At 35.6% G+C, this 27,035-nt stretch overlaps 3 protein-coding genes and 3 non-coding genes across 10 annotated transcripts; 2 read left to right on the top strand and 4 right to left on the bottom strand.

The window, feature by feature from the left end:
- Positions 1-76: 76 nt before the first annotated feature.
- Positions 77-5,562, top strand: gpalpp1 (GPALPP motifs containing 1). 2 transcript variants are annotated; one of them, XM_077246821.1, is made up of 8 exons: positions 77-606; positions 824-953; positions 1,900-2,034; positions 2,140-2,280; positions 2,418-2,673; positions 2,991-3,155; positions 3,336-3,437; positions 4,383-5,562. In XM_077246821.1, exons 1-8 carry the CDS (start codon positions 522-524, stop codon positions 4,599-4,601), a joined length of 1,233 nt encoding a protein of 410 aa, XP_077102936.1. In that variant the 5' UTR covers positions 77-521; the 3' UTR covers positions 4,602-5,562. The 2 variants fall into 2 exon arrangements, with proteins under 2 accessions (XP_077102936.1, XP_077102935.1); XM_077246820.1 differs by having other exon boundaries at positions 2,415-2,673.
- A 104-nt stretch (positions 5,563-5,666) lies between these two features.
- gtf2f2a (general transcription factor IIF, polypeptide 2a) lies at positions 5,667-14,871 on the top strand. Of its 4 annotated transcripts, XM_077246833.1 has the most exons (9): positions 5,668-5,867; positions 6,047-6,120; positions 6,218-6,236; positions 6,550-6,694; positions 9,038-9,085; positions 9,386-9,467; positions 12,102-12,201; positions 12,293-12,436; positions 14,329-14,871. In XM_077246833.1, exons 1-9 carry the CDS (start codon positions 5,802-5,804, stop codon positions 14,446-14,448), a joined length of 798 nt encoding a protein of 265 aa, XP_077102948.1. In that variant the 5' UTR covers positions 5,668-5,801; the 3' UTR covers positions 14,449-14,871. The 4 variants fall into 4 exon arrangements, with proteins under 4 accessions (XP_077102949.1, XP_077102948.1, XP_077102951.1 ...); XM_077246834.1 differs by lacking the exon at positions 6,218-6,236 and having other exon boundaries at positions 5,667-5,867; positions 6,047-6,139; XM_077246835.1 differs by lacking the exon at positions 9,038-9,085 and having other exon boundaries at positions 5,669-5,867.
- Positions 14,872-18,500: 3,629 nt separating this feature from the next.
- On the bottom strand, positions 18,501-23,070 carry tpt1 (tumor protein, translationally-controlled 1). The gene is made up of 6 exons (XM_077246849.1): positions 22,922-23,070; positions 20,964-21,037; positions 20,489-20,676; positions 20,073-20,178; positions 19,349-19,465; positions 18,501-18,968 (listed from the first exon to the last, which is right to left on the bottom strand). Exons 1-6 carry the CDS (start codon positions 22,947-22,949, stop codon positions 18,966-18,968), a joined length of 516 nt encoding a protein of 171 aa, XP_077102964.1. The 5' UTR covers positions 22,950-23,070; the 3' UTR covers positions 18,501-18,965.
- On the bottom strand, positions 19,128-19,262 carry LOC143754059 (small nucleolar RNA SNORA31). The gene has a single exon (XR_013207880.1). It is a non-coding gene; the product is annotated as a small nucleolar RNA SNORA31 (small nucleolar RNA).
- LOC143754058 (small nucleolar RNA SNORA31) lies at positions 20,264-20,397 on the bottom strand. Its single transcript, XR_013207879.1, has one exon. It is a non-coding gene; the product is annotated as a small nucleolar RNA SNORA31 (small nucleolar RNA).
- Positions 20,835-20,902, bottom strand: LOC143754057 (small nucleolar RNA SNORD58). The gene has a single exon (XR_013207878.1). It is a non-coding gene; the product is annotated as a small nucleolar RNA SNORD58 (small nucleolar RNA).
- Positions 23,071-27,035: the final 3,965 nt, after the last annotated feature.

The following is a 27,035-nucleotide window of genomic DNA, read 5'->3' as shown; positions in this document are numbered from 1 at the left end:
AAGAAGAATGTTCCTCAGAGCTGGTTTTAAAACTGGGAAATGTGGATTATTAGTAGTCAAGCGCCAGGACGGGCTCAGAAGCTCAAGGAAAGAATTAACAGACAAGACGCTATGACAGTTCTAAGCGGGACAGGTCGGTTATTTTTATGCTAACGCTAAGTTACCTGGCTTTCGTAGCTTCATGACAAGAAAAACACGACAACGTGAAAACTGATGTGGAAGTTGGGAAAAGCATTATTTATCATACCGACTGTTTAAGCGTCCCGCCGCCCATAGAAACAACAACGGATGACAACAGAGAAGAGAAGATTGCGTTAAAGAGCGTCTTTTTAGAAAACGCTTATGATACAAAATAACGCGCCACCTATAGGATTCCGCCTGAACAGAACTCTTATTTTGAAATTCACCCCAAATACCAAACCGGAAATAAGAGACTGTGTTCATTCTGTCTTAGCACATTTCTGGGTTTGTGAACAAATAAATGTCTGTTTTTATTATTTTTGTTGCAAGATCATTTTGCTATGTCTAATCAAAACATAACAGGACCAGTTTTGCCACCGTCGATGGGAAAAAGCAAAAATGATGATTCAGATGAAGAAGACGCAAGTATGTTTACACATGCACGTCGGTTGTAGTAACTTAGCTGCTTTGTGAACTGCAATTTATTTATTTTAATTTTGTAAATACATAACAAGGCTGGCAGGCTTTAGATGTTTTTTTTTCCCTGTCAATTTACTTTTGCAAAAACGTTTTGATTATTCAATTCTTTAGTTTAGATCGGAGTGCAAATAATTACACAATAAATAATAAATATTGTCTCCAGTCATAGGTCCAGCCTTGCCTCCACTGTATAAAGCTTCAGAGTCCTCAAGTTCATGTGAGGACAGTGATCAAGAGGAGGTCGTGTTCAAGAGAGCCAAATACTCATCATCTGGGAACCGGCCTTCATTAAAGTATGATAAAGTTACTTGTTTTTACACGACACGGCATTCATAGCTTATGTAGTGTTTGGTCAGAAATGAACCATGTTTGATGTGTCCAGATGTATCCATGTTATATGTGAATTTCTAAGCTCTGTAAATTATCTGTAAATTGTCAACATGATCAGAACTTTGCTGAAAAAACTTTCCTTTTGTCATCTGAATGATAGTTTATAGTTCTTTTAGCAAGTAAAATGCCTAAAATGCCCTTCTAAAAAATGTCCACCTTCAGGTCATGGGACACAAATGTTTGTTGCAAAATCTTTAATTATTTTTATGAAGTAAACGCAATTTCGCGTACACATTATTTTATTAATATTTCAAGATGTATCTTGACTGGATTGAAGCAACTTAGATTTAGTTGATTATTCATGGGCTACATAATTTTTTTTAGAAAAATCATTTTAGTTAGTATATAAGTATTACATCTTTTATAACAGGCTTTTGAGGAATCTTTATTTGCTTATCTCTTATTCATCATTATATCACATTGCGTTATACGTTTGTCCCCCACAATTAAAACTACTGAGATTTGATCATGAAACTAAGCGCTTAAGTATTATCTTATTAAGACATATTATTGGGAGATAAAGTGACAACTGATATTTATATGCATTTATATTAATCTGATGTTAGAAACACTGCACAAAATTTTTATTTTTTGCTCAGAAATATTCTTTCTCAAGTGTTGATACTATATGGGCCTTAACCTGATGTATCAAATGGAACCAACATAAAATAAAATATAAATGCATGTATTTGACGTAGATTTTCTTTTATAATTTGTCTAAAGTTTCAATTAACTGCTTTGAAAAATCTGACTATTAGTTAATTTGTCAGGCTTTACAGGGTCATCATTGTCTTTCAGGAAAAAAAATAAATTCCTCTCACATTTTTTTTATGTGTGATTCTTTAACAGCAACAGAGGCATCATGAAAGATGAGCTGGATATAAAGCAAACTGATAAGCATGATGAGGAGGAGGAGGAGGACGATGGTTTCTTTGGTCCAGCACTTCCCCCAGGATATCAAAAGCGAGAAAAATCACCAGAAGTGTAATACACATTAAATAATACTTAATAGTACCACACATATTCATCTGCATAGCAATTTGAGCATCTCAATCTAAGTCTTTGATGAACTACATTTTACATCTCCAGGCCACCTTTACTAGGACCTGCACTCCCTCCAGGATTCAAAAAACAAGATGAAGATGAAGATGGTGCAAAAGACGATACCACAGGGTTTTCAGGACCAGCTCTACCCTCAGAATATCGAAAGCAAGACAAATCTCCTGAACGGTAACCGGAATTAAACAAACAGCAGCCATATCTTTACATTTTGCTCTGTAGAGTTGGTAGTATCACACACTGTTATATTTATTCTAATTTTACTTCCAAATGTAAATGTTGATTGAATTCATTTTTGTTTCCAGCAGGCCACCTGCGGTAGGACCTGCTTTACCTCCAGGCTTTAAAAGACAAGATGAAGATGAAAAAGGGGGAAACGAAGATGCTAGTGGGTTTTTAGGACCAGCTCTACCACCAGGTTATACTCCAGATTTGTCAAGCAGTGAAGAAGATGATGATTATGTCATTGGACCCATGCCATCAAAAGGACCGTCCCAGGACTCTGTGGCATTGGACTTTGAAAGAAGAGCTCAAAAAATGAAAGACAAACTTACAGGAGTGGATGTAAGTGCATTTTATGTAGTTGTTTCCCATTAATTCAGCTAGTACAGCTGAATATATGTATAATAATAATCATAATGTTTATTAGTAGTAGTAGTCAGTGTTATTTATATATTTGTATTAAATGATTTTTTCTTTTTTTCTTTAAATATATATATATATATATTGCTATTTGGGTTTAATTTGATGTTTTAGTTAGTTTTAGTTTTTATTTTGTATATACCCTCTATTTAAATATTATGCAACAACAGTGAAAGACAGAAATAATTATGCTATACTTCATACAACATCAATAAAATGTGAGACTCTTGTGTTGTTAGACTGGCCCAGAGGTGGTTTCCAGAGAGACCTGGATGACAGAGTTGCCTCCTGAGTTGCAGCATGTGGGCTTGGAAGCACGGACCTTTAAGAAAAGATCAGGCCCTGAAAACAAAGACCGCTCAATCTGGACTGACACTCCCGCTGAACGCGAGCGGAAAGCTAGGGTGAGTTAGAGATTGAGTTCAAATATGAAATGTGGAGATTGTTAGGGAGACTCACTGAGGATTTACTAATGATATCATTTGTGATTTTAATGATGAAACTAGCCTTTTTTTACATTGGGTTTTGGAAAAGTGGGATTTCAGGGATTGTTTGAAAATTCCCTTCTTTTTTGTGTTTCTTAGGAGCGACAAGAGGCTAAGGAAAAAGGTGAATCTGCCAAGGATGATGGACCACGTCTGCCTCAGAAAGAGCTTGAGATGGCTGAAAAAGTTTCAAGATATAATGTACGTTGTTTTTTAGTTAAATACTGCTGTAAAATGTATTACAAATTGTACTTTGTAATACTGTGTGCGTGCGTGCGTGTTCGTTCAGGTATATGTTGAAAAACCACAAAGATGGCAATATCTGAAATCCTTGTCCTTGTGGGGTAATGTTTTGGTTCCCATGCGGAAAACAGCTTATACATCATTTTAGATGATGTTGTCTGAAAATGCTAAAAGTTTTCTGTGATGAGTAGGTTTAGGGTTAGGAAATTGAATATACCGTTTGCACAGTATAAAAATCATTATCTGTGCATTTATTTATTTATTATAAATATTATATTAATAACAGATAGGTAAATTAACCACTATCCGTTTTGGGATTCCAAAACTTCAATAATAACACTAGTTATTAAAGGGAAAATTATGCTTGATCATTTTTCCTTTTAAAAAAATTTGTTAAATAGTTTAAATATAATAAAAGTGTTATATTAATTAATTAATTAATTAATTAATTAATTAATTAATTAATTAATTAATTAATTAATTAATTAATTAATTAATTAATTAATTAATTAATTAATTGTGTGCATACATATACATGTATGCATGTGCCCACTGAAATAAAAATGAATTAAAAAGCTATATAGACATTAAAAAAAAAACAACACAAAAAGTAAATTTTAAAAAAATGACAAAAAAGTACAAAATTAATAAAACTTTAACCAAAATAAAACAAGATAAAAATGTAGGCGAATTCAAACAAATGAATAAAAACCGTAATCGTATCTAAATGACACAAAAGTAACACTGGCTGTTGGTCCCATGTTTGAGAACAGGGATCTAGGGGACATTTAGCAGCTCACTCCAACGGGCCTTTTGAATGGACTACACCTTTAGTTTGCCAGATGCAATTGTTACTGCTTGAATGTAAAAAAAAAAAGTTTTCAATTGCCCATCTCTTTTTAGGAGTCCAAGCGTGGTGAATCTCTCATCAGTCTGCACACTAAGAAGATGAAGAGAAAAGCTGAGGAGGATGCTGACAAGCCTGTGGAGAGAAGACCCTTCGACAGAGACATGGACCTCCAAGTCAATCGCTTTGATGAGGCTCAGAAAAAAGCTTTGCTCAAGAAGTCACAAGAGCTCAACACCCGCTTTTCACACAGCAAAGACCGCATGTTCCTATGAGGGACGTAAAACGCATTTATCTGATGTTGTCAAGGACGTTGTACTGATTTGGAATCCTCGAAACATCATAATCAAAACATTATGAACCATGTTGATAATTATATGTAAAAATTGAAGACTGACTGTTACTCCCAATTTACCTTTTTTACACCAATATTTAATTGTAAGAAATAATGCAGTAAAGAAATCTTGGATTTGTGGCTTATAAAAGTTTTTAGGCCACTTTTTTATTAAAAAGTAATGAGTACTTTAGTATTGGTTTTCATATTCAGTAATAGCATATCCTAACACCTTATAATTTTACTGAATTATGGTAATAGTAAGTATTGTTCACCAGCGTGTATTTTCATATATGTTTAGAATATGTCGAGTTCTGGTCATATTTCATCCCAAAATTAAAAAGAAAGAAAGATATTTTGCTTAAAGGAAAATTATGACTACCTTAGACCTTTAAAACTTTTTATATTGTCATTATTTTTGTCTCATTATTTAACAGTTTTCACCCCAAACTATCGGGACCTTAATGCAAAAAAAAAAAGTTTTTGTTGTACTGCGTTTAATTTATGCAGATTTAAAACCATTGCATTTTTACTATACCATTACAATATTATTATATTACAGTAATGACAATTGTCATTCATATATACTGTAGTTGTTGCAATGCGAACAATCATAAAGATCCTAAAAGATTTTTTTCTTTTTTATTTGTTTTTTTGATGAACCTTGTAATATTTTACTCTTTTTTTTTATGCTTTTCCCTATGAAAACAAAGGACATAAGTCATTTATAAGTAGGCCTATACAGGCTTATCTGAATTGTTTGTTTTCTGTTATTATGACATTGTAAAGCTAAGGTGTGAAATTTCCTTTGAATAAGTTCTTCTCAAAAACATGTTCACTAAATATAAGTCAGTTGCATTTACTGCATTTGACTAAATAAAATAACAAAGCATTTTCGAAAATCTCCTTTAAATCTATAACTGGTTAATGTAACAAATATAAAATACAACTATGTGGCAGCCATTAGGTGGCAGCCTAACTAACTGTAATCTGTGTAGCGCTTCTTTTTTTGTCCTATCTGGCCACCGTACAACCGAAACTGTTGTTGGTGATGTACTATCTGAAGTGCGTATAGCGTGAAAGAGGGGTATTAAATCCACATGAAATAATTAGAATATACAGTTTTAAAATATTAACAATCATGTCAGACAAAGGAGAGGTGGATCTGACTGGGGCAAAACAGAACACTGGTGTATGGCTGGTCAAAGTAAGAGCTTTTTTTTTAAACAGTCGATGATGAACTGCTACAGCTAACGTTAATCTGTTTCAGGTTTTATTAACATGGTTTTAGCATCTACAGATACCACGATTGCAATGTGATTTATGCGTTGGAGTGAGATAATTACATTGTTTTAACGCCATTGTTGGTGTTTAAACTTCTTAAAGGTCCCAAAGTATTTGTCACATCAATGGGCCAAGGCAACAGGGAGAGGTGAAGTTGGAAAGCTCCGAATTTGCAAGTATGTAACAAAACTTAATGTTATTGAGTACTACAAACACAAAGTTTATATTAAACATTTAACATGTGTATTCACATAATTGTTCTTGTTCGTATAGGAATCAAGGCAAAGCGGAGGTAACTAGCATGTCTTTAAACATTAACCCCCGGTTTTCACAGACAATGATTAAGCCTTTAGTCTCAAAATAAAATGCATGTTTGAGCTGTTTTTACTGAAAGTAACTTGCACTGATATAGCTTAAAATATTTCAGTGCCATTGTTTTGTTTCAAGACCCGTAATGTTTATAAAGTTTATAAAATCTATGTAAATGCCCTCATTGAACTCAGGCCTAATCCTGGCTTTGCCCTGTCTGTGAAACCAGGCCTGATTCTTTTATATTTGGGCTTGTGTGTTTGGTTGGAATCAGTGTTTTTCTGATTGATTGACAGGTGTCATTCACACTTAATGAGGAGCTGACCACCATAGACACCATTGGGGAGAAGCCTTCTATGGTACAAGCCCCTAGAGAGCATCCATTCACTCTGCAGACTGTGGGTGGACAGACTCTGGCTGTTTTTACTGAAAACTCTTCAGGTGAGAGAACCAGGATCTTACAGTGCTGTGAATTACTGTGCTGAATCTCAAATTAAAAATTCTTACCCCCCGGTTTCACAGACAAGGTTTAAGCTTAGTCTCAGACTAAAATGCATCTTTGAGCTGTTTTAACTAAAAGCAACTTTCACAGATATATCTTAAAATTTGTCAGTGCCTTTGTTTTGTCTCAAGATGCACACCAGTAAAGTTTTCTACGGGACGTTTGTAGAAGCTACTTAAATGCCATAATTGAACTAAATCCTAATCCTGGTTTAATCTAAGCCTTGTCTGTCAAATCAGAAAAACAAATGCATTTAAAATTATGCAGTTAAAGTACACCATTTGTTATTAATTGTTGAGAATGTTCATAATCATATATAACATTTGTGTTATATTGTATAAAAAATAAAAATATTTAAGCACAACAAATATAAATATAAAGTAAAATGGGTATTATAAAAGTATTATAGTATCACTGTTTTTTGTTAACCGAACTTTTGCTTTCAAACAGTTTATTCGGTAAGTCATGTTGTGCAATCTCTGGGATATCCTGTACATACTTCAGTTGCCTCATACTCTCTCTTCCTCCAGTTCTTTTTAATTACTTTCTCTACTCTGTCTGTTCTGTGAGATGAATCAGAAATTAGGTTGTAATAGCTTTCATCTGGTCTCTTAAGCATTTGCAGTCGCTGACCTTTGCCTCTCAATCATGCGTGTGTATGTGTGTGCGTATGTGTGTGTTTTGATGGTAGATGATGTTAGAATGGGCCTTTAAATATCACTGGTTTTGGAAGCCAAATCTACTCATTGCCTTTATTCTTTGATTAACGTTGATTTGTTTTGTGTATAGCTTGGGTGTTGTGTGTGCATGAGCGACTAGTTGCCATCCTAATTTACTTTTTTTTTTCTATATTGCAAGTGTTGAATCGGATGATTTATTTAGTTGTTATAATGTGCTTGAGTGCCAAATTGCCTGGTCACTTCACTTCTTTACCTAGGACTCTTTCTTAAAAAAAAAGTTTTTCAGGGATAAATGGGATCAGTTTATTTTTTTAATTGCTTGCTCAACTGTAAATATCCTACTAGGGGTGTGACGAGAAACGAGATCTCGTACCACTATATTAAAACGTGACGATATATTTCTTGTTGAGGTGAAAAGCTGTCTCGCGATATCAGCATGATGGGGTTTGAGTTTGTGGCAAAACCTTTTACAGTGCTTACATTATATTGTTCTGTCTTTTACTGCATATGACAATTAAATAAATAAATGTGCTGTGGGTTTATGAGTGAAGCGCAGCGCTTCAATATTTACGGCTCCATTCACAGTAAATCCATTCGAACTCAGTCTCTGCATGTGCTGTCTGTTTGGGTTAATAACATGCATTTGGGAATGCATAAAGTCTGGGGCACTTTGTGTTTCATGCAAAGTTTCATCAAGAATTAAAAAAGTTTAATTCACTGGTATTATTTACAGTGCGTCTCAGCAGTTTGATTACAAACTCCATCTCTGCACATGTTGTTAGTTTGGTTTGCTTATAACGTTCATCTGGGAATGCAGTGTTCACCATTTCACCAGCTTTGTAACGTAAATCATTCTTAAACCTACGCCAACACAGGAGAATACATCAGTATGTTTCTTAATATATGAATTGTTGGTCATTGTGATTTTTCAAAATATAAGTTTAAACCCTTGCTCAGAGTTTACATGTTTTGATGTCAACATGTTTTTGCTCAAGAAATTCTTGCTTTTGATTACTTTACTTGAACCAATTATTTCCTCATTGTTATTATATATGTATTTAAGACTATTTTTCACTTAGGTCTATTTATATTACCACCAAGAAAAAGTACTCGCCAAATTAATTAAGCGATTGCTTGATTGCCAAAATAATCATTAGTGACAAGACAACCCTAGATTAGTTAAAACATTTCAAAATGCACCAGCATATTTGTGCATTTTATGACTTTCAGTCAAATAAAAAAAAAATGTTTTACTGAAGATTTCTTAAAAATAATGTTAAAATGTCATCTCATTCTAGTGAACCCAATTCACGTCTATCGTCACACCCCTAAAATGTACTGTTTAGGACTATTCTAATATTGTCATAGATATAAATCTACACAGTCCTGAAGACAGGGTAGGGACTTGTGGTGTGTGATTTTTTGATCAATTTCCTCATTGGTTTCTGATTGATCAGAGGTTCTGTGTGGCTTGTTGGTTTGTGTCTATTTGTGCGTTTGCTTTCGCTGACTGCTGTGTAAGAAGCTGGTGTGAGGCTTGGCCTGCCGTGATTACTTTGGCATGTACCCCCCCTCGTTCTCATGTTGCCATCCCTCTTGTAGGGCAGTCAGATGCCGAGGCCAGCGGCTCAGGTACAGGTACAGGCCCAGGTGAGTGCTCACCGTCGCCCCCTGCTTGAGTGGAGGTCCAAGATGGACCTAGTCAGGCCTTGTTCTGTTTATATGATGGCCTTTGACTTGACAATCATCCAACAAAACAGAAATGATAAATATTCCTTTGTATGGCCTAATTTAAAGTATTGACATTTTCACTGCCTGGATGAGAGACTGTACTGAACGTACTGTTGCGTCTCTCTGCTGATGTAATGACTGAGTAATAGGCTGTGTGTTGCAGCAGAGATTGCTTCAATACAACTGTCACTGAGTATTAATGTCTCTTCTCTCACAAAGATAAAATTGCACTGGAAGGATTGGTGGTGCAGAGAGCTGAATGCAGACCGGCCGTCAGTGAAAACTACATGAGGCTGAAGAAGTATGTTCATATATACACATTAGCTCTGTTACAAAACGTGTTGAGCTGCTATTGAGGCCAGTTGACTCCAAGAATGATAACTATAACCGTAACAAATGCACAAAAACATTTTTTTTTATTAAAGCATGTGCTGTAGTTGTTGTCCACCTCTTTAAATGTTTATTGTTACTTTAGCAATTCATTCAGATTCCAACGATATCGGTCCTCTGTGTCATTATAGTTGCTGTGTGGACTTCTCTATTTCCATGGGATTACAAAACTTGTATTATTGAAATTGTATAGTTTATTAAGTAAATTATAATCATCACATTAGTATGAGCCAAAAGCTTTTTATGACATACCACTCTAATTGCCTCAACTTGCAATTGATTTCAGTGAATGGATTTTAAAGAATTGAGTCGATCCCGACGAACAATCTGCATGCAACATTTATTTTAAATAGGGCTGCACGATATTGAAGAAAAGTGCGATATGCGATACGATAATGCTTAAAGTGTGTAAAATAAACATAAATTACCTTTAAAATATATTTAAAATTATATAACCTACATACGTGTTTCACATTCTTCTTTTGACAAGCAAACATCCCTACAACTTCCGAAAGTGAAAATCTGTGTTTTACAGTAGCATAAGAAGTGTTATTTTAACATCAGTGTAAACCAAGGGGTTTAGGGTTTCAGAAAGGCATACATTAGGTTTATTTAACAACAGAAACTGAATAATCAAATGTAAAAATAAAGCACTGCTTAGTTTTCACTGTATGAATGAAATATATACTGATTCTTATTAAAGCTACACAAATTATTCAGCCAAGAACAGTGAGAGATATTTTTCTTTGTCTTTTATTCATGACCCCAGTTATTGCAAGCTGTTGCGATGTGCATATTGCGATATTTCTATATATTGTGCAGCCCTGATTTTAAATACATAATCGTTATTTTACATAAATGTTGGGTTATACGTTATTTCAAGGTGTCCTTGTTGCAGTGTAATTATACATTTAAAGGGAAAGTTCACCCAAAAATGAAAATTCTGTCATTTATTCACCCTCAAGTTGTTCCAAACCTGTATGAATTTATTCCTTCTGCTAAACATAAAAGATGATATTTTAAAGAATATGGGTAACCAAACAGTTGATGGATCTTTCATAGTATGGAAAAGATATATAAGAAGAATACTATGGAAGTCATTTGGGTCCATCAACTGTTTGGTTACCCATATTCTTCAAAATATCTTCATTTGTATTCAGCAGAAGAAAGAAGAAATTAATACAGGTTTGGAACAACTTGAAGGTGAGTGACTGAATAAAAATTTTTGGCTAAACTTTCCCTTTAGGTAATAGTAATTTACATAATACTTAATATGTTATACTTTGTCAGACAAGTCTGACATTTTTCTTGCATAACTGTGTCTATGTTTACGACAACCAACTTAAACCTCCCACATTATACATTCAATACTACACTTATACAACTACAACACCTTCACAATATTCTTGATTTCTGATTAAGTGTTTTGTTCTACATTAAGATAGCCTGATGCACAAAAGAGCGTTTCAGCCTCACTTTGTTGAATCTTGGAACTCCGTACCTCCGCTTTGATGGTAGTAATTCGAACTCATGCAGGATATGAATAGGGTTACAAGCCATATTATTATCCAGCCTTAGCAAATTATTATAATAAGCTGAATCATAAAGCTTCTCAAGAGGCTGACCTACAATCTTTGAACAGATTTTTAATTGATTAAACAACTTAGTTTTTAGCATAACAGACAAACTCTTATACCAAATAGAGTTGCAATATTGCAGTATACGCATTATCACAGACCTAACATGTACTTACAATAGGGTTATGGTTTGCTTTAAGGTTAGTTGCATGTAGTTACGCATAATTTACAGTAAGTACATGTGTAACAAGGACTCTGTAAAATAAAGTGTTTCCAAATGTTATTATAACCTATTAGAATAAATAATTTATGAATTGCCCAACACAGGCTATTTGCTATGTAAACTATCAATGCATAAAATATTTTTTGTCAGCAAGCATGTTGCTAATAGCAGTATATTGTGTAATACAAATATTGTGTAAATTCAATTTATTCCACTGACTTAACTGTCCTTTTCTGTAAATGAATTTTAAAAAAATATCCAGCAATAACATTTTTTTGACATTTTTCTGGCTTTTTTTCACCAAATGTTTTGCAATGTATTCTGGGATTAGTTTCTTTCCATTTTAGGATAAATGAGATGAATTTGGCCAAAATTGGGTAAAATAAGGTGATGCCTTAAAATGCTGCCTCCATAGGCAGCTCACTAGCAAGTGAGCACAAACTCTAAGCTAACCTTAATTCTAAACCTTAAAGTCAATGAAACAGAAGTATCAACAGATTTGTTTTCATCCATATTATGATCTACATCTGAGTGTATTGGATTATCCTTTTTTTTTTTTTTTTTTTTTTTATTAATTATTTACATACATTTTTTTTCATGCTAACATTTTTAAAATGAGGGGAAAAAATGATTAGGTCTATACAGATCCACACACAATCTTTATATGTATATATGTGCTATTTGATACTTAAACTTCCATATTTTCATAGCTAGATCTCATAAAGGATGTTGTCTTTTGTTGCAGACTGCAGATGGAGGAGTTATCTAAACCGCTCAGGTTCTCTCAACAGCTCGACAAAGCCGTTACCACCAACTACAAACCTGTGGCTAATCACGCCTATAATGTAAGTCAAGCTTTTGTGTCCTCAATCAGATGTCATAAATATTATACAATTGATTGTTGATGCACTCTCTCTTTGTTCCCGTTTTTCTCAGCTGAATTATGAAAAGAGGAAGAAAGAAGAAGGGAAGAGGGCACGTGCAGATAAACATCAGGTGCTGGACATGCTGTTCTCCGCCTTTGAAAAGCATCAGTATTATAACATTAAGGATCTGGTGGACATCACAAAACAGCCTGTGGTGAGTTACACTATATATACACAAATGTTTAACACCAATTTAAAGCAGAGATGGGGGACTCGAGTCACATGACTTGACTCGAGTCAGACTCGAGTCGCAAATTTAAGGACTTGAGACTTGCTTGACTAAATTAAGAAAATGACTTGACTTTGACTTGAGATCCAATGACTTGAGACTTGACTTGACTTGAACTGTATGACTCGAGAATGACTTAATTGATATACATTTATCATCGCAACATCAATTGATGAACAAAATGAAAGCAACGGAACCATTGACGCCAGTCATCAGATTCTGCGCGATTGCGTGACACTGCACAAGCCCAGAAAAAACATACATCGCAGTGAGCGCGCTAAATACAAAAACATCTCCCAGCATTGTTTCTTTTTGGATATAAACACTAGAAATTGACTATATTCATACAAGAAGATTTGCTGTACGCATAATAACTGGCAAGGGATATCGGACGACCATCACAACCTCGAACAGTCGAACTTCATTCGCCACGTCTAAAAGTAAGCTATAGCTTGTTTAACCTGTTTGTTATAGTTAATTTGACTATCTTTAAATCGAGAATAATGGTCAAAACAGCATGCCTCTTTATACACAATTATGTTTTCAAATGTAGCTTAATGTTGTCAATTTTTAAATGATAATTAATGATGTCATATGTTTTGTATAACATTTGCCACATTTCTTTTTAAATCATGCTTTAAAGCCAAATATGTCGTTCTTTCCAATGACAAAAAACAACATAGAAAACTGTTAATGTGTTGTCGTGTTTTATGTTTCTCTTAAAGCAGGGTTAGATGTTATCAGGGGTTACATCTATAAGATGTTATCAAAATGCCAGCAGAATTAATATTGCACCCAAAATTCAAAATGTGGAGAAAAAAATGCCCTAGTATGAGTTATTTTCATAATTACAACATATTATATTAAAAAATATTTCAAGAATATTGACTCGATTGCAAATGTGATAATGATTTTATAAAACAGTTCAGTAAGAGTGAATATTGTCGTGTGACATTTAGACATAGCCTAATATTCCAAATATTTTCTGTTTTTGTTCGATTTCTCCAATGACAATAGTTCCAAACAAGCCACAGAAGGAGTTATGCGTATTTGTGATTCAGTGACCTATGCTTAGTTCCAGAACGAATCTGCCGTTTTGAACATAAGTTAAATGAATGCTTCTATGACTCGTACATTAATACGGTAATTTGCCGCCACCTATTGGCGGTTTTAACTTCATAATTAAAAATATATAACTTGTATTAAGGGGATGCCAGTTTGAAGAATGCCTTTGGTCGCATAGGAACTATACTTGAATTGTGAATTGTTTAATATCTTTTAATGGTCTTCTGCAATGTTTGAGGCGTATTAATTTTTTCATGCTTTAATGTTGTCCTAATTTCAGTTACATTTAGATTTTTATTGTAGTAACCACTCAGCTATATGTGGAAATGCATATATATATATATATTTAAAAAATTGCAAATAAAACCATAGTCCACAACTTCTGTAGTTTTAACTTATTTTAATATATAAATTCAGTGAAATTGTCAAACGTTTGTATGACTTGCCAGTGACTTGTGACCCAAGCTACGACTTGACTTGACTTGCTTGACATAAGGCAGTGACTTGACTTGACTTGCCTTTATAAAAAATTTACTTGGACTTGCTTGAGACTCGAAGGTTAAGACTTGAGACTTGCTTGTGACTTGCACATGTGTGACTTACTCCCACCTCTGATTTAAAGCATCCTTGCTGATTAAAAGTAGTAATTTCTTTCAAAACATTACTTTGCTCTACTTTATTCTTACTGAACCCAAGCCTTTGAACGGTAGTGTATGCTACAAGGCTACTTATACTTTTTTCATTCTCTACAGACTTACTTGAAGGAGATTCTTCGGGACATTGGCATATACAATGTCAAAGGCACCCACAAGAACACCTGGGAGCTCAAACCGGAGTACAGACATTACCAGAGCGAAGAGAAGAGTGACTGACCATTTTCACCTTTGGACTCTTTGTGGTTATGAAAACCTGAAAAACAAACGTCCCCAAAAAGTTCAAAATGTTATTTCTGGATCATTTTTTAAAGGATAATTTTGTTCTTTTTAAAGGTGTATCGGAAACCTATGGCATTTTACAACGCTAAGCAGTTTATTATGCTTGTTAGATTGAGGAATTCCCTTGAGAAACTAGAAATAGAATTATTCAGTTCAGATCTTTAGTCGTTAGACTGAGATGAAAAGAACTTCCAATCCTCATCACTTGTTGTGTATAAAAAGTAGATGTTGACGTTTAAGAAAAAGTATTGATAGATTAATTGTAAACATTTGTTTTATTCAGATTTAGTTTTCTGAGTGAAACTTATTTTATATAGTATTTCAGTTCAATTTCTTGAAATAAAGGTTTTTGTACAAAAATCGTTTTTCCATGTTGTATCCATGCACACATTGTGAGACACTTCTTATGATTCACACAGCAGGACCGGGATAAATGTTCAATTAATCAAAGTATTTAATAATTTCTATGTAATTGTGATTATTTCTTAATATATTAGTATAATGTTAATGTCCTTTATCCGGTAACTCTTCCTTCCAGAAATCCTGTTCCCCATGTACACACTATGTACTTATCATAGTAATTACAATAATTGGGTAATAACTAGGTACTAACCCTGAACCTACCGCTAAACCTAACCTTAACCCATGTACTTACCTTCTATTACCCAGTACTTTCTTAGGTAAGTACACGTAAGTTAACGCACTGTAAAATTAAGCATTATTACCCAGTACTTTCTTAGGTAAGTACACTGTAAGTACACGTACTGTAAAAGGAAGCGTTACCCGACATCCTCAGCTAATCACAGAGTGCAAATGAACCTTGTTGAGAGTTATTTATGATCCCTACAATGTATACCACTATACTGGAGAATTTCTGTCATTGGAATTTGAAATATATTTAAACATAGATTTGATTTGCTACTAACAAATTGAGCATTTTGAAAACAACATGTGGTCAAAATTTGTGGTCAAAAAAGTTCTTTATTAGAACACTAAAAAATAAATATTTGGTCTAACTTGATGAAATTATGAAAGAAACACTATTACTAAAGTAGAATATAATATAATACAAGTTTTCATGTTTTAATTTAAACCGTAAACTTGCCGGGAAAAAAGGAATTATTAAAATGTCATTTGATTGCATTTTAAAAGATTAACAAAATTTTTAGTTTTAAAAAACATTGATTTGATTACCACCATTTTTTTAAAGTAAATTTGTATTTGAAAATGCAATTATATTCTATGTACTCCTAACAGTAAAATAAGCCACTATAAACTATATAAAGGTCCAGTCATGAAAAGAAAACAATACAGTGATGTACTGTGAAATCACCAGAATCTTAAATTAAATGAAAAACAAATGTGATGAGATTTTTGGTCGCGCTGCCCAGCACTACTTTCAACTTTATTCTAATATATTATGAAATAACCACAATTATGCTAATGTCCTTTATCCTCAGCAAATCACATTGTGCAAATGAACCATCAGGTTTCTACATGATCCCTACCATGAATATACTGGAGAATTTCTGTCATGGGGATTAGAAATATATTTACTTTGATAGATTTTTGAAAGCAACATTTATGTCATTGAGGTCATGAGAGGGGTGATAAGGCATCAAGAAACATAAAGCAGCTTATTACAAGGTCATTATTTGGGCTTTCTTAGCAGCAACAAGACCCAAGGATCTTAAAGTGAATTCAATAATGAACTCCATTTTATACCATTACACTAAACACAAATGTCAGGCTTGGATAATATTGAGCACACTAATCTACTTTTACGCACAATTTTCCTAGGTTAAAGACACAAAATCTAGGTTAACGCTAATATGTTCCACTTTAAACATTCATAATTTTGCAACTACGTGTCAACTAACTCTCATTAGAGTATTATTAGACTGTCTGCTTAATATCGGCTAAATTCATTTCCGTGGTCCCCGATAGACGTTCTACTAAGTAACTTTGCTACTACATGTAAACTTATTCTACTAACCCTAAAGTATACAATCCTAATGAGAGTTAACTCACATATAGTTGCGAAGTTTATAGTAGAATGTCTAAAGTTAAAGATCCGCTGATTTCTGGGCAGAGAGGGTGTGAAGAATAACAGTATTGTTTAGCATTCTCTTCACTGATGCTAAAGACTCTTTCATATGCTTATGAAGGGCTTTAAGGACAATTCAGCTCATTGCTTTCGCATGTAGACGCTAAACACACCCCTCCTCAAAAAAGCAAGCATTTGTTTCCAATATACATCTGGGAAAACCATTTACTGACAAATTCACTTTTATCACTACCTGCAATTTAGCATAACTTCAGTTTTAAATTTATAATTGTCACGTTTAATTTTATTTTAGAGGTTGAACAGAAATGTCAGAATAGTAATATCCAAGCATTATAAAAGAACAATTTCAGTACTAAAACAAATGCTTCTTTCCCATCAGATAAATTACAGGATAGCCTAGTTTTGATCACTGCTTTTTATTTAATAGCACAGAGATCAACAGTCCACATATTTACAGCACACTTTTCACCGTTTTGGTGGCTTAAACTCTGTCATATTAGAAAAAGTGTTAAGGACATTTTCTTGCATTTTGTTGAGGCTTGAAATTTGATCTTCACTCACTAAATTCTGTACAACTATATGAACTATACTATATTTTTCCTCTTCCCACATTAAGGTCTGTAGGGTGAATTCAGGTAAAATGGGACACTTTGTGTCATGTGAAAATGTCCCATTTATCCTGAATTAAGCCTACATTAACATTTCTTCATTAACTATCAAGTCTACAACTTCTGCACAAGATACACAGTATCAATACATCCTACAGTTGTTTTTGTTCCGATTGCTGGTTCAAAAATCAATGCAGCTGTTCACTGTATAGGGAACAAATGCCCAAACCATGCCATTTAAATTATCTTTATTCCCCCCAATATACCAGTTCCATTTTTTCTTTACATTGAAATGACGAGAGTAAGTCAAACTTTAAGGGCATCTTCATTAATAATCTTGGTTTAACACTTGTTTTGAGAAAAGTGAATTTGATTAAAAATAATCTAATATATACTTCTATAGCTTCGTATAGTATTTTTTCAGCACCTCTGCAGAGCTTCCAACTTATCTTAGGCCCCATCCACACTACTGCGTTTAAGTTTAGAAACAGAATTAAAACGAATACGATCTCTGTCCACACAAGCGTTTTAGCTGCGTATTAGAACTGATCTCCGTCCACATTAAAACGACTGAAAACGCGGATCACGTCACCATTCACCTACACTGGGCATGCGCGTGCCGGTGTAAACAGAAAACAGATTGATTATTCCTCAGATCTCAAGTGCCGATCTGGACATCAAAAGTTTTCGCACCATTCTTCAGGAACTACAACTTCATTGATAAAATTCTCACCATGCGCTGGTTCTTCCCGACTTAACCCAAAACCGACGCTCCATGTATGGTCGATACCACCGCTTCACACGGAGTCACAGATCGCTGGAATAATAGCTCGCCTACGGCGCTTGTAGGCAGTTATAGCATTGTGAAATGCAGAATTTACTTGCACTAACGTAACTGGTAGTCAAGGCTGTTGTTGCACGTTTCCTTCCGTTGTATGACACCCAATCAGAGAGCCGAGTGTGAGCCTCTGCGTCATCATTTCTTAAGTCCTCCGTTTGACCCGTCTACACTAAAACACCCTCCGGAGATTCAAAACGCAATACGGGGTCGGCAGCGTTTCTAAACTTCTCCGTTTTAGGTCTTCGTTTTTTCCGTTTTAGTGTGGACAGGAGGTGCAAACGTAGCAAAAGGTCTCCGTTTCTAAAATAAAACGTAGTAGTGTGGATGGGGCCTTAAAGAGGTTGATCTCCTTTACCCTTGAATTTTTTTTTTTTTTAAATCAATGGCGGTTGAGCAAAAGCTAATTGTATAAAACAAAACTGGTTGTGATTCAACTTGCAAGACAAGTTAAGCAGAATTAACAAGCAAATACTTTAATAGCCAGCAGCTGATTTTATTCAAGAATGGTGCCAAGAAATCCTAAACAATCCTGTGAATCAATGGGAATGGGGGGGGGGGGGTTTACAACTGTACATCTGCTGAAACTAGAAGCTGACATGCACAGCAAATGAGAAGCCAGCAAGTCAACTTCGCCTCCATGATAAAGAAATAAAAGAGAACCCCCAAATTACTCAGTTTCTTTACCACAATCTTTTCACATTGCGGTTTGGCTTGCTAAAAGTCCTATATTTTAATTTCCTTTGAATGGATAGTTCATGTCTTCTCGCCATGGACGGACGTAAGCCAATCAAGAAACGAAAACGGCGGCCTCGTAAATGTTAAAAGAGCCTCTGGTCCTGATGGAAAGAATGAGGGGGAATGACTGGTTTAATCCATGGGTCCAATCCACCAAGCAGAAGCCAGAGTTGGAGGGGTAACTTGAAGACATTTGGGAAGTTTACTATGGTGAGAAAGAGAAACACAAAAGAATCAATTTTGTTTCATGTAATACCATCAAGACCCAAATACTTTCAGAACTAGCAAAAAAACAAAAAACAAGCAAACCATCATGCAAAAAGTTTTTTCTTTTTTTCTTCAGATCTTCATGCTAATGCAATTATCCTATCCTCCTCAATTTAATCCTTTCCAGCCACCATTCAGATGATGGCCAAACATCATGAGGAAAATTACTGTTGCATCCTTGTGCAAGCCCAGACACCACTGGTTATGGCAACAGGCCTATCAGTGAATGCTACGCAATAATTTGAGAACATGAGAAATTCATATACATATCTACAGAAACAATGTAAAAAAGACATCAAAATGACTTCATAAACGTACGCATTTCTCAATCTCCAGACCATCCTTGAAAAAGAGCATGAATGGTGTGACTCCATCCTCACGGAAGTCAAGGAGACCAATTATACCGTCAGGGTTCATGGATTCGCCAGTGAAAAACTGTAAGATTGAGAAAACCAGTTAGCAGAACACAAAGAAGTTTCATAACCCAAGACAATAGTACTATGTCAATTTATATAAGCGATCACTTAATCCTTTAATTGTTAACCTTAACTTCAAAAACATTACGTCCGCTGTTGGACATCAACACAAAATGGTGTCGTTTTACAGCTTTGAAGCTTGGTTTTACAGTGACTATGGGGAAAATGACCATCACTTAAATGCTTTGAAAAAGGAGCCCTTCCAATGTCAGCAAATTTAATAGTGTAAAAAAATATCTGCTGTACATGAAAATGTTATCTGTAAAATCATAACAGATAGACTGGTGTCAGTGTTGAAAAGGTCTCAACTAGCAGAATACTACAAGCATATTGGTTTTATACCAAGTATTTCTATGAAAAATCCCCAATTGGAGAAAAGCTGAATTCAGCTTTGCCAGCACAGGAATAAACACTTTAAAATGCATTAAAAAAGAAAAGGTAATTTTAATTATAATGTCAACATTACTGATTTCAAAAGCACAAAGAATCTCACCAACCCCAAACTCTTGAAGGGTAGTTTATACAAAATCAGCAAAATAACAAAATCAGCAGTAACTGCAGCCTACCTGATAGTTTTTAATGTTGCCTAGAATTTTCTTGACCTCAGCCGGTGCGTTAGCCATGAAGGGATCTACCCTGTCAGGTGCAAGTTCCTGTAGCTTCGCTTTCACTCTGTTACAACGGGGAAAAAAGCAAAAATTAAATATGTATGTTTAATTTAGCTTCACAAACTAAGCACAGTGGTGTGGAATATAAATTCTGTAGTCCCCAATTCAATCTTACATGCCATACAATGGGCAGGCAGAAAGCGCAGGGACCTTTAATTTTGCATCTTAATATTTTAAAACCCAGGTGGCCACAATGCAAGACTCTGAGCTGTCAATGATGCAAAAACAATCACAGGAAAATAATGTGAAACATGATTTTTACAGTACACAGAGACTGTTGCCAGGTAAAATATGCCTCATCACGTTAAACTTACGCCTTCATGTAGTCCTTGATGTGGGCTGTGTAAGACTTCTTGTCAAAGGATGTCTCCTGAAGCTTGTGGTTGAGGACAATATCCACACCACTGACAGTGGCAGTCTCACAGCCCTCATCCTGGACTTCTGCTGACGCATTGCCACCAATCAGTGCGTCGTCTATGTCTCCCTCTGCCCTGCTGATCATCTGCAAAAACATGAGTCAATGACTGTAGCTGAGATCACAACATATTGATTGGGAATTGTACAACCAATGAAAAAAATATCTGCAGTACTGATTGGAAAAAATGTTATCTGACTCCAATTTGGGAAACAACTTTTATTTTGCTATAGCCCATCAGAGATCGTACTCAGAATATGGTGGTTTCATAGGTCATAACCTTCAAAGGTGTCCTAAGTTGTCGTCATTGTACGTCCATAGGAGGGCAGCCACTCAATTTTAAACAGCAATTTGGTTAAAATGAACCTGCATACCTTTCCCTCCACTTCAATCATCATTCCATTCTCAGACTCTTTGATTTTGTAGATGTCAGAGAACATCTCGTCCCCTGTGAAAGAAAAAGAAAAAAAAAACTTTAGATTCGCAGTCCAATGCATTAAAGTTACTTCTGGTTATTTTTTTTCTCTGTTCCACTGTCACTTAAGCCAATTTCACAGATTCCGGAAAATACATGGATAACATGCCTCATGATCGTTTGATTTTGGTTCATTCACACTGCCAGTCATTTTCCGGAATTGGGTTTGCGTTCACATAGAAGGCACTCTAGCAATTTTAAGGCAATTTCCCAGGACCAACGCGCTGTGAGAAAGGGGCTTAAGTGGAAGACAAAACAGATACCCTAATGAACTCTTGTGGTCCGATGTAATTAACTCCCATTAATATTCACTGGAATGCACTAAGAATCTCTCACTTTCTGCATGGTTTTTCACACTAATGATTTAACTCTACTACTGTTCTGTCAATTCTGACAAACCTACTTTAATTTTTTTTTTTATATATACTTCATCGGAATGGTATGAGACTTAGTATAAGTTTTGGCACTTGCTATGTGAACAAAAAACCATGGACCATTCGAAAAGGCTAAACAGTCCTATATAATAAAAAAATGCATATTTTACATGGTCAAATTACCACGTTGAAAACGAATGGGAGGCATATTTCACCTATTGGAAACATTTTGTACTGCGGCTAAACAAAATGCTACTAAAAGCTTAAACCTCAAATCGATGGCTTTGATTTTCAGTTTAAGAGTAAAAAGTGTTTTGGAAAATAAACGTTTCACAATTTAATTTGTGCATTTTTTCATTACACAGTGTAAAATTGTACAGCTTTTTTCCCAAGCTCACCTCTTTAAACTTTCATTCACTTTTTTTCACATCAGCAATAATGTGCGTGTCATCTTTAAAAACAGACCAAACAGTCTGTGCCCCAAAGCACTCAAAATGTATAACATTTAAGTTGGAAACGTAATTTTCAGCTTAATGCTCAAAACGTGAATATATTGATTATAACTAGCGCATAAATATATATATTTAACACGCCCGCAATGATGCTGCGTTAAGACTGGTTTGAACTTCATAATCTTCTAAAAGTAATTTAAATCTCTAAAGTTATGGTGTTCGACGGTTGAGGGGTGAAAAGAATGTCGCTTTATTGTTCCTAGTTTTTGCAATAGTTTGTTACACCCATGCATCGACACTTTAAACCGGTTTAATGTCAGCATCTGGCTGTTTGGAGTTCAAATGATGTTACTCACCCATAATTGCGCAAACCGTGACGAGGCTTAAAAAATGGTTGATAATTGTTAAGTATGAAAGAATTTTCCCTTTAAAAGCCCTCAAAAGTGTGACGAATAACGTTGAAGAGAATTGGCCTGGACTAGTAACACGCCCTGTTTAGCGCTCATTTCATCATCTCATAATGGGCTGTGAAAACTACAGAAAAGGCAACTTGGATTTTCAAAATGAGCCATTTCCGTCGTTAAAATCAAATTGTCAAGAGAGAAGTTATTTTCCAAAACACAGTGATTTAGAGGAGCACGAGTATTAAAACCACTAACATCACAAGTTCTACCCAGCACCAAACTAACGTTAGCCGACCGGCGTTTTAACTCAGCTGCTAACACTCCCATTTACCGACAAACTTTGTTTAAATATAACCAAATACGTTAATAACTTAAATAGTTTGAGTAAAATTAAGTCTCAATGGTAAGGTAAACAAAAGATTAACATTTAAAACCGCCGCAATGAAGCGACCGTCTATATAGTTTACAGCTTGGTTAGCCACTAAGCTAACTGCATTCAACAAAGTTAGGCCGCGATGAGCCGGGAAAGACCGTCCCTTTAAAACAATTCAACAACAATTGACGCCAAAAATATAGGTAAAATCGCAACATTTCGGTATGCAACATTGTGTTAGACGCTATTCTTACCGGTGATGATGTCCTTGTAGATGATCATTTTGTCGGATTGTGTTTGAGGGTGTGAGGAGGCAAACAGCGCTGGCTGTGACCTGATCGCGGACTCAGCTGAAAAGGCCGGCGTGTGGATTGAGCATGTTATATATGCGCTGAGAAACACGGGCGCCCTCTAACGGTTTAACATGAAATCACTCCACAGGTATTGCGAGTTTCCTAAACTCTTCTCTTATTGGTTCCCACTGAACGGGATAACTATTTTAGATATTGGATAATTACAATTCCAGGGAAATATACAAATTGTTACAGTGTTAACCCATTTAATCCCACCGGTCACAATAGTGAACTTAAAAAATGTTTCATTTCTAAGGCTATAAAAATGTTACTGAATGATCTATCAATGCATTTCCAGCAGATATTGAAATAATAAAGGGTCTCAATGAAATATGTGCAGTGTCGCATATTTACTGTAAATTGTCACATGACCAGAGCTGTTTGCTTCCTGTTTGCGCCAAGAGAAGAGGATGGCAGCAAGAAAGCTCCCAAAGAAAAGATTAAAGTATTTTAACATAAAGAAAGGATATCGATTTTTGGTACACACCATGTTTAAGGTGTTTAGTATTAATATATGCATTTGCAATTACTCAACTTTGTTTAATTTGGTCATAGAACTCACAAACACGTCACCGGCAACAATAGTGACCGGTGGGATAACCCATTGTATCTACATGCTAATACACATATAGGCTAACTGTTCTACCTTACTTTCTGCTGCTATACCTAACTTTCTACCTAATTTTACACACACACACACACACACACACACACACACACACACACACACACACACACACACACACACACACACACACACACACACACACACACACACACACACACACACACAAGACTAGCTAGCTAACTAATTCAACCTAACTTTCCACACACGCAATTACAGGTAGGCACACACATAGACATCACACACCCCACACACACGCACACCCAACACACACGCACACCACACACCCCACACACACGAACACCCAACACACACGTACACCACACACCCCACACACGCACACCACACACATACGCACACCACACACCCCACACACACCACACACCCAGCACACACACACACGCACACCACACACCCCACACACACGCACACCACACACCCCACACCCCACACGCACACACACCACACACCCGAAACGCACGCACACCACGCACACCACACACCCCACACGCACGCACACCACACACCCCAAACGTATGGCAAGCCAAAGTGTTCACAAACGCCTGGTCAGGCGTCCGATTGCACATTGACACGTCAAAAGCGTGCGTTCGATAGCCAAACGCGCGTCAAAAGCGTGCGTTTTTGCCATAAAAAGCGCGCGTCAGGAACGCGCATTTGGCTGACAAAACGCACGCTTTTGACGTGCGCTTTGGGGGTCACCGAAAACGCACGCTTTTGACGCGCGTTTATCGTAACAAAAATGGACGTCGAAAACGTGTGTTTCGAGTAGGACGTTATGAACGTGTAGACAGGTAAACCACACAGGCAGTGCCAGCGTGTGTGAAGTGTTCATGCAGGCGAAAAGAACGTGCTCGTTCATTTAGTGTTCTCGGAATCGCACGTCAAAAGCGTGTGAGGTCTTATGTCCCGGTTTCTTGTATTGTCATTAAACCCAAGCTAAACAGCATGGCATTATCGATGGCAAATTTGACAGAGGAGAGGATTATAATTGGTGAGTTATTATAATCCAGTATAGTTATCATTTAGGTAAAAAGGAAAACTGCACTTCTACAACATTCATTGATTTTTGCTAATGTTAATTTCAACGTTTACTAATGATAATTAAAATAAAAAGTTGTATTTGTTAACATTACTTACGCACTGCGAACTATCAGGGTACTAAAAGGGTACACGTCTCAGATTATTAAATAAGTAAAACAAAGTTGTAAAAGTAAAGTTTAAAAAGGTTATAGAAGTCTATGAAAATTTAAAAAATATATATAAAATACATATTGCTGTATTATATAATATATATATATATATATATATATATATATATATATATATATATATATATATATATATATATATATATATATATTTACAATACATTTTCAACTCTAAAACTTCAAGAAAACCAATGCTAAATATCTGAACAAGTTCTGGGCCAGATTTTAGGCTGATGTCTCAATAAATGGACTTTAGGGAAAAAATATTTGTGTGTGCAGTACCAATCTTTTCCACTAGATGACATCCAGACTCCACCCATGACTCTTCGTGATCAGGGGCCTCATTTATAAAACTTTGCGTAGGATTTGCGTCAGAAGTGGGGGGCGTCCTATCAGAACATAGGACGTGCGTACGCACAGAAATATTCGGATTTATAAAACCTTGCGCACGCACATCCTACGCATTTTTCCCTTAATAAATCACAATCAATTCTAAATGTAGCGCAGCTTTTACGGCTTCATGTCACGCCCATAGTTGCCTATAAATAGTCCGTGAAACGCCCACAAGTTAATATTCATAGATTGCGAAAGCACGGTAAACACAGAGAGGAAATCAAAAAAACGTAACTTCACTCAATGTGAAGTAGAAGTTATCGTTGGCGATGTGGAAAAGAGGAGAAAAATGTTGTTTGGAGGGCACACTGTGGGCATTACTAATGCCAAAAAGGCACTTAAGTAGCAAAAGGTTGCAGACGCCGTAAATGCTGTAGCCTCACAACATCGGACTGTGGCGAAATAAAAAAGAAATGGTCGGACATTTGTCTCATTTGCCAGCAAGTTTTCTTGCTGTCTGAAGATGCGTTCACTCCGAATCCTTCCATTTTCCACATCTTCTAGAGCGCAAGATCAGCCATTGTGCGTCATTACGCATTGTGATGGGGCATTTTATTTCCATCCATTTAATTGCATCTGACAGGCTACAGATGTCGGTTATAATCTACTTGGAAATGGGAAATAGTTCAGCGCAAATGTAATTTCTAGCAGCTTTCTGAATGGTTGAGACATACGTCATACGTTATTTTAACTAAAATAAAACAAACTAATGGCATATGCATGAATACCATGATTCCGTAGCTGATGAAGAAATTTTTTCACACACTTTCACGTGTTTCTTCCATCTGCCGACGGTGTCGCCATTTCTCATTTCACCCGTTTTTGTGCGTACGCCTGGGTCAGAGCTTGCGTGAAGGACCGCACATTTTACAGTCAAGTTTGATTTTTATAAATACCAATTATTGCGTAGAGAGCGGCGTACGCCTTCTTTTGTGCGTACGCAACGTTTATAAATGAGGCCCCTGAACCTTATATTTCCATACTATTCCAAATATTTATGAAGTAGATATCCTAATAGTTAGGGCAGTAATGTTAGTATTTGATTCCAATTAAACCTCTAAAACCCCCAAATGTACGGAATGAATCAAAGTGCGTGTTATAGTTATGTTATAATGTAGAATGGCAAGTTTCCCACGGGTATATATATATATATATATATATATATATATATATATATATAAGCTTCAATTTTATTAAATTGAACAAGCACAACATTCAGCATTCAATCAAATATTCTTAAATATTTATTATTATTAATAATAATGTTATTTCAACATAATATCTCGTTATTTCGTCATAATATGTGTGCGTGCATCAAGCAAGATGCCTTTGTAAATCCGGTGACATGAGTGCATTGATTTTTATTAATAAACTAGTAGCGGCTGCAAAGGTGAAGTTGACACTCGCCGTCTCCGTAGGAGAGAAATGCACATAATGGATTGCATAGAGTACTGGTAGTCTATTTCTTTTCGATTTGAAGGGTTTCGTTTAAAGACATTTCAGGCTTTCTATATATATTTCTGATGTCTGTGACATATACGCTGAATTTCGGGTTAATTTATGATGAGATGCGCTCCAGACAGTTCATGTGCAATGCAAGTGACGCGCCGGCGCCTCCATGTCATAGGCCTATTGTCTGCTTTTTGCTTCTTATTTATTAAATCCAGGTAATTGGTTGATGAAAATTTGATTAAAATTAAGATACAATTTAAACACAACAAAATTCACTTTAAATAAAGGCTTTCTACAAAACAAACTTAATGAAGTG

This window comes from Siphateles boraxobius, unplaced genomic scaffold (assembly GCF_051911475.1).
Source record: "Siphateles boraxobius isolate OS27281-9 unplaced genomic scaffold, OSU_SipBor_1 29, whole genome shotgun sequence".
In the NCBI taxonomy this organism is placed as follows: domain Eukaryota; kingdom Metazoa; phylum Chordata; class Actinopteri; order Cypriniformes; family Leuciscidae; genus Siphateles; species Siphateles boraxobius.
This window is presented reverse-complemented; position numbering and strand designations above follow the sequence as displayed.

Excerpts from the sequence above, each read along its gene's own strand:
- gpalpp1 (XM_077246820.1), top strand. The coding sequence starts at position 522 with ATGTCTAATCAAAACATAACAGGACCAGTTTTGCCACCGTCGATGGGA. Across the intron at positions 607-823 it reads TTCAGATGAAGAAGACGCAA|TCATAGGTCCAGCCTTGCCT; the intron begins GTATGTTTACAC and ends TATTGTCTCCAG. Across the intron at positions 2,035-2,139 it reads CGAGAAAAATCACCAGAAGT|GCCACCTTTACTAGGACCTG; the intron begins GTAATACACATT and ends TTACATCTCCAG.
- gtf2f2a (XM_077246834.1), top strand. The coding sequence starts at position 5,802 with ATGTCAGACAAAGGAGAGGTGGATCTGACTGGGGCAAAACAGAACACT. Across the intron at positions 6,140-6,549 it reads AGTATGTAACAAAACTTAAT|GTGTCATTCACACTTAATGA; the intron begins GTTATTGAGTAC and ends ATTGATTGACAG. Across the intron at positions 6,695-9,037 it reads TTTTACTGAAAACTCTTCAG|GGCAGTCAGATGCCGAGGCC; the intron begins GTGAGAGAACCA and ends TCCCTCTTGTAG.
- tpt1 (XM_077246849.1), bottom strand. The coding sequence starts at position 22,949 with ATGATCATCTACAAGGACATCATCACCG. Across the intron at positions 20,677-20,963 it reads TGATTGAAGTGGAGGGAAAG|ATGATCAGCAGGGCAGAGGG; the intron begins GTATGCAGGTTC and ends ATGTTTTTGCAG. Across the intron at positions 20,179-20,488 it reads ATCAAGGACTACATGAAGGC|AGTGAAAGCGAAGCTACAGG; the intron begins GTAAGTTTAACG and ends CCGTTGTAACAG.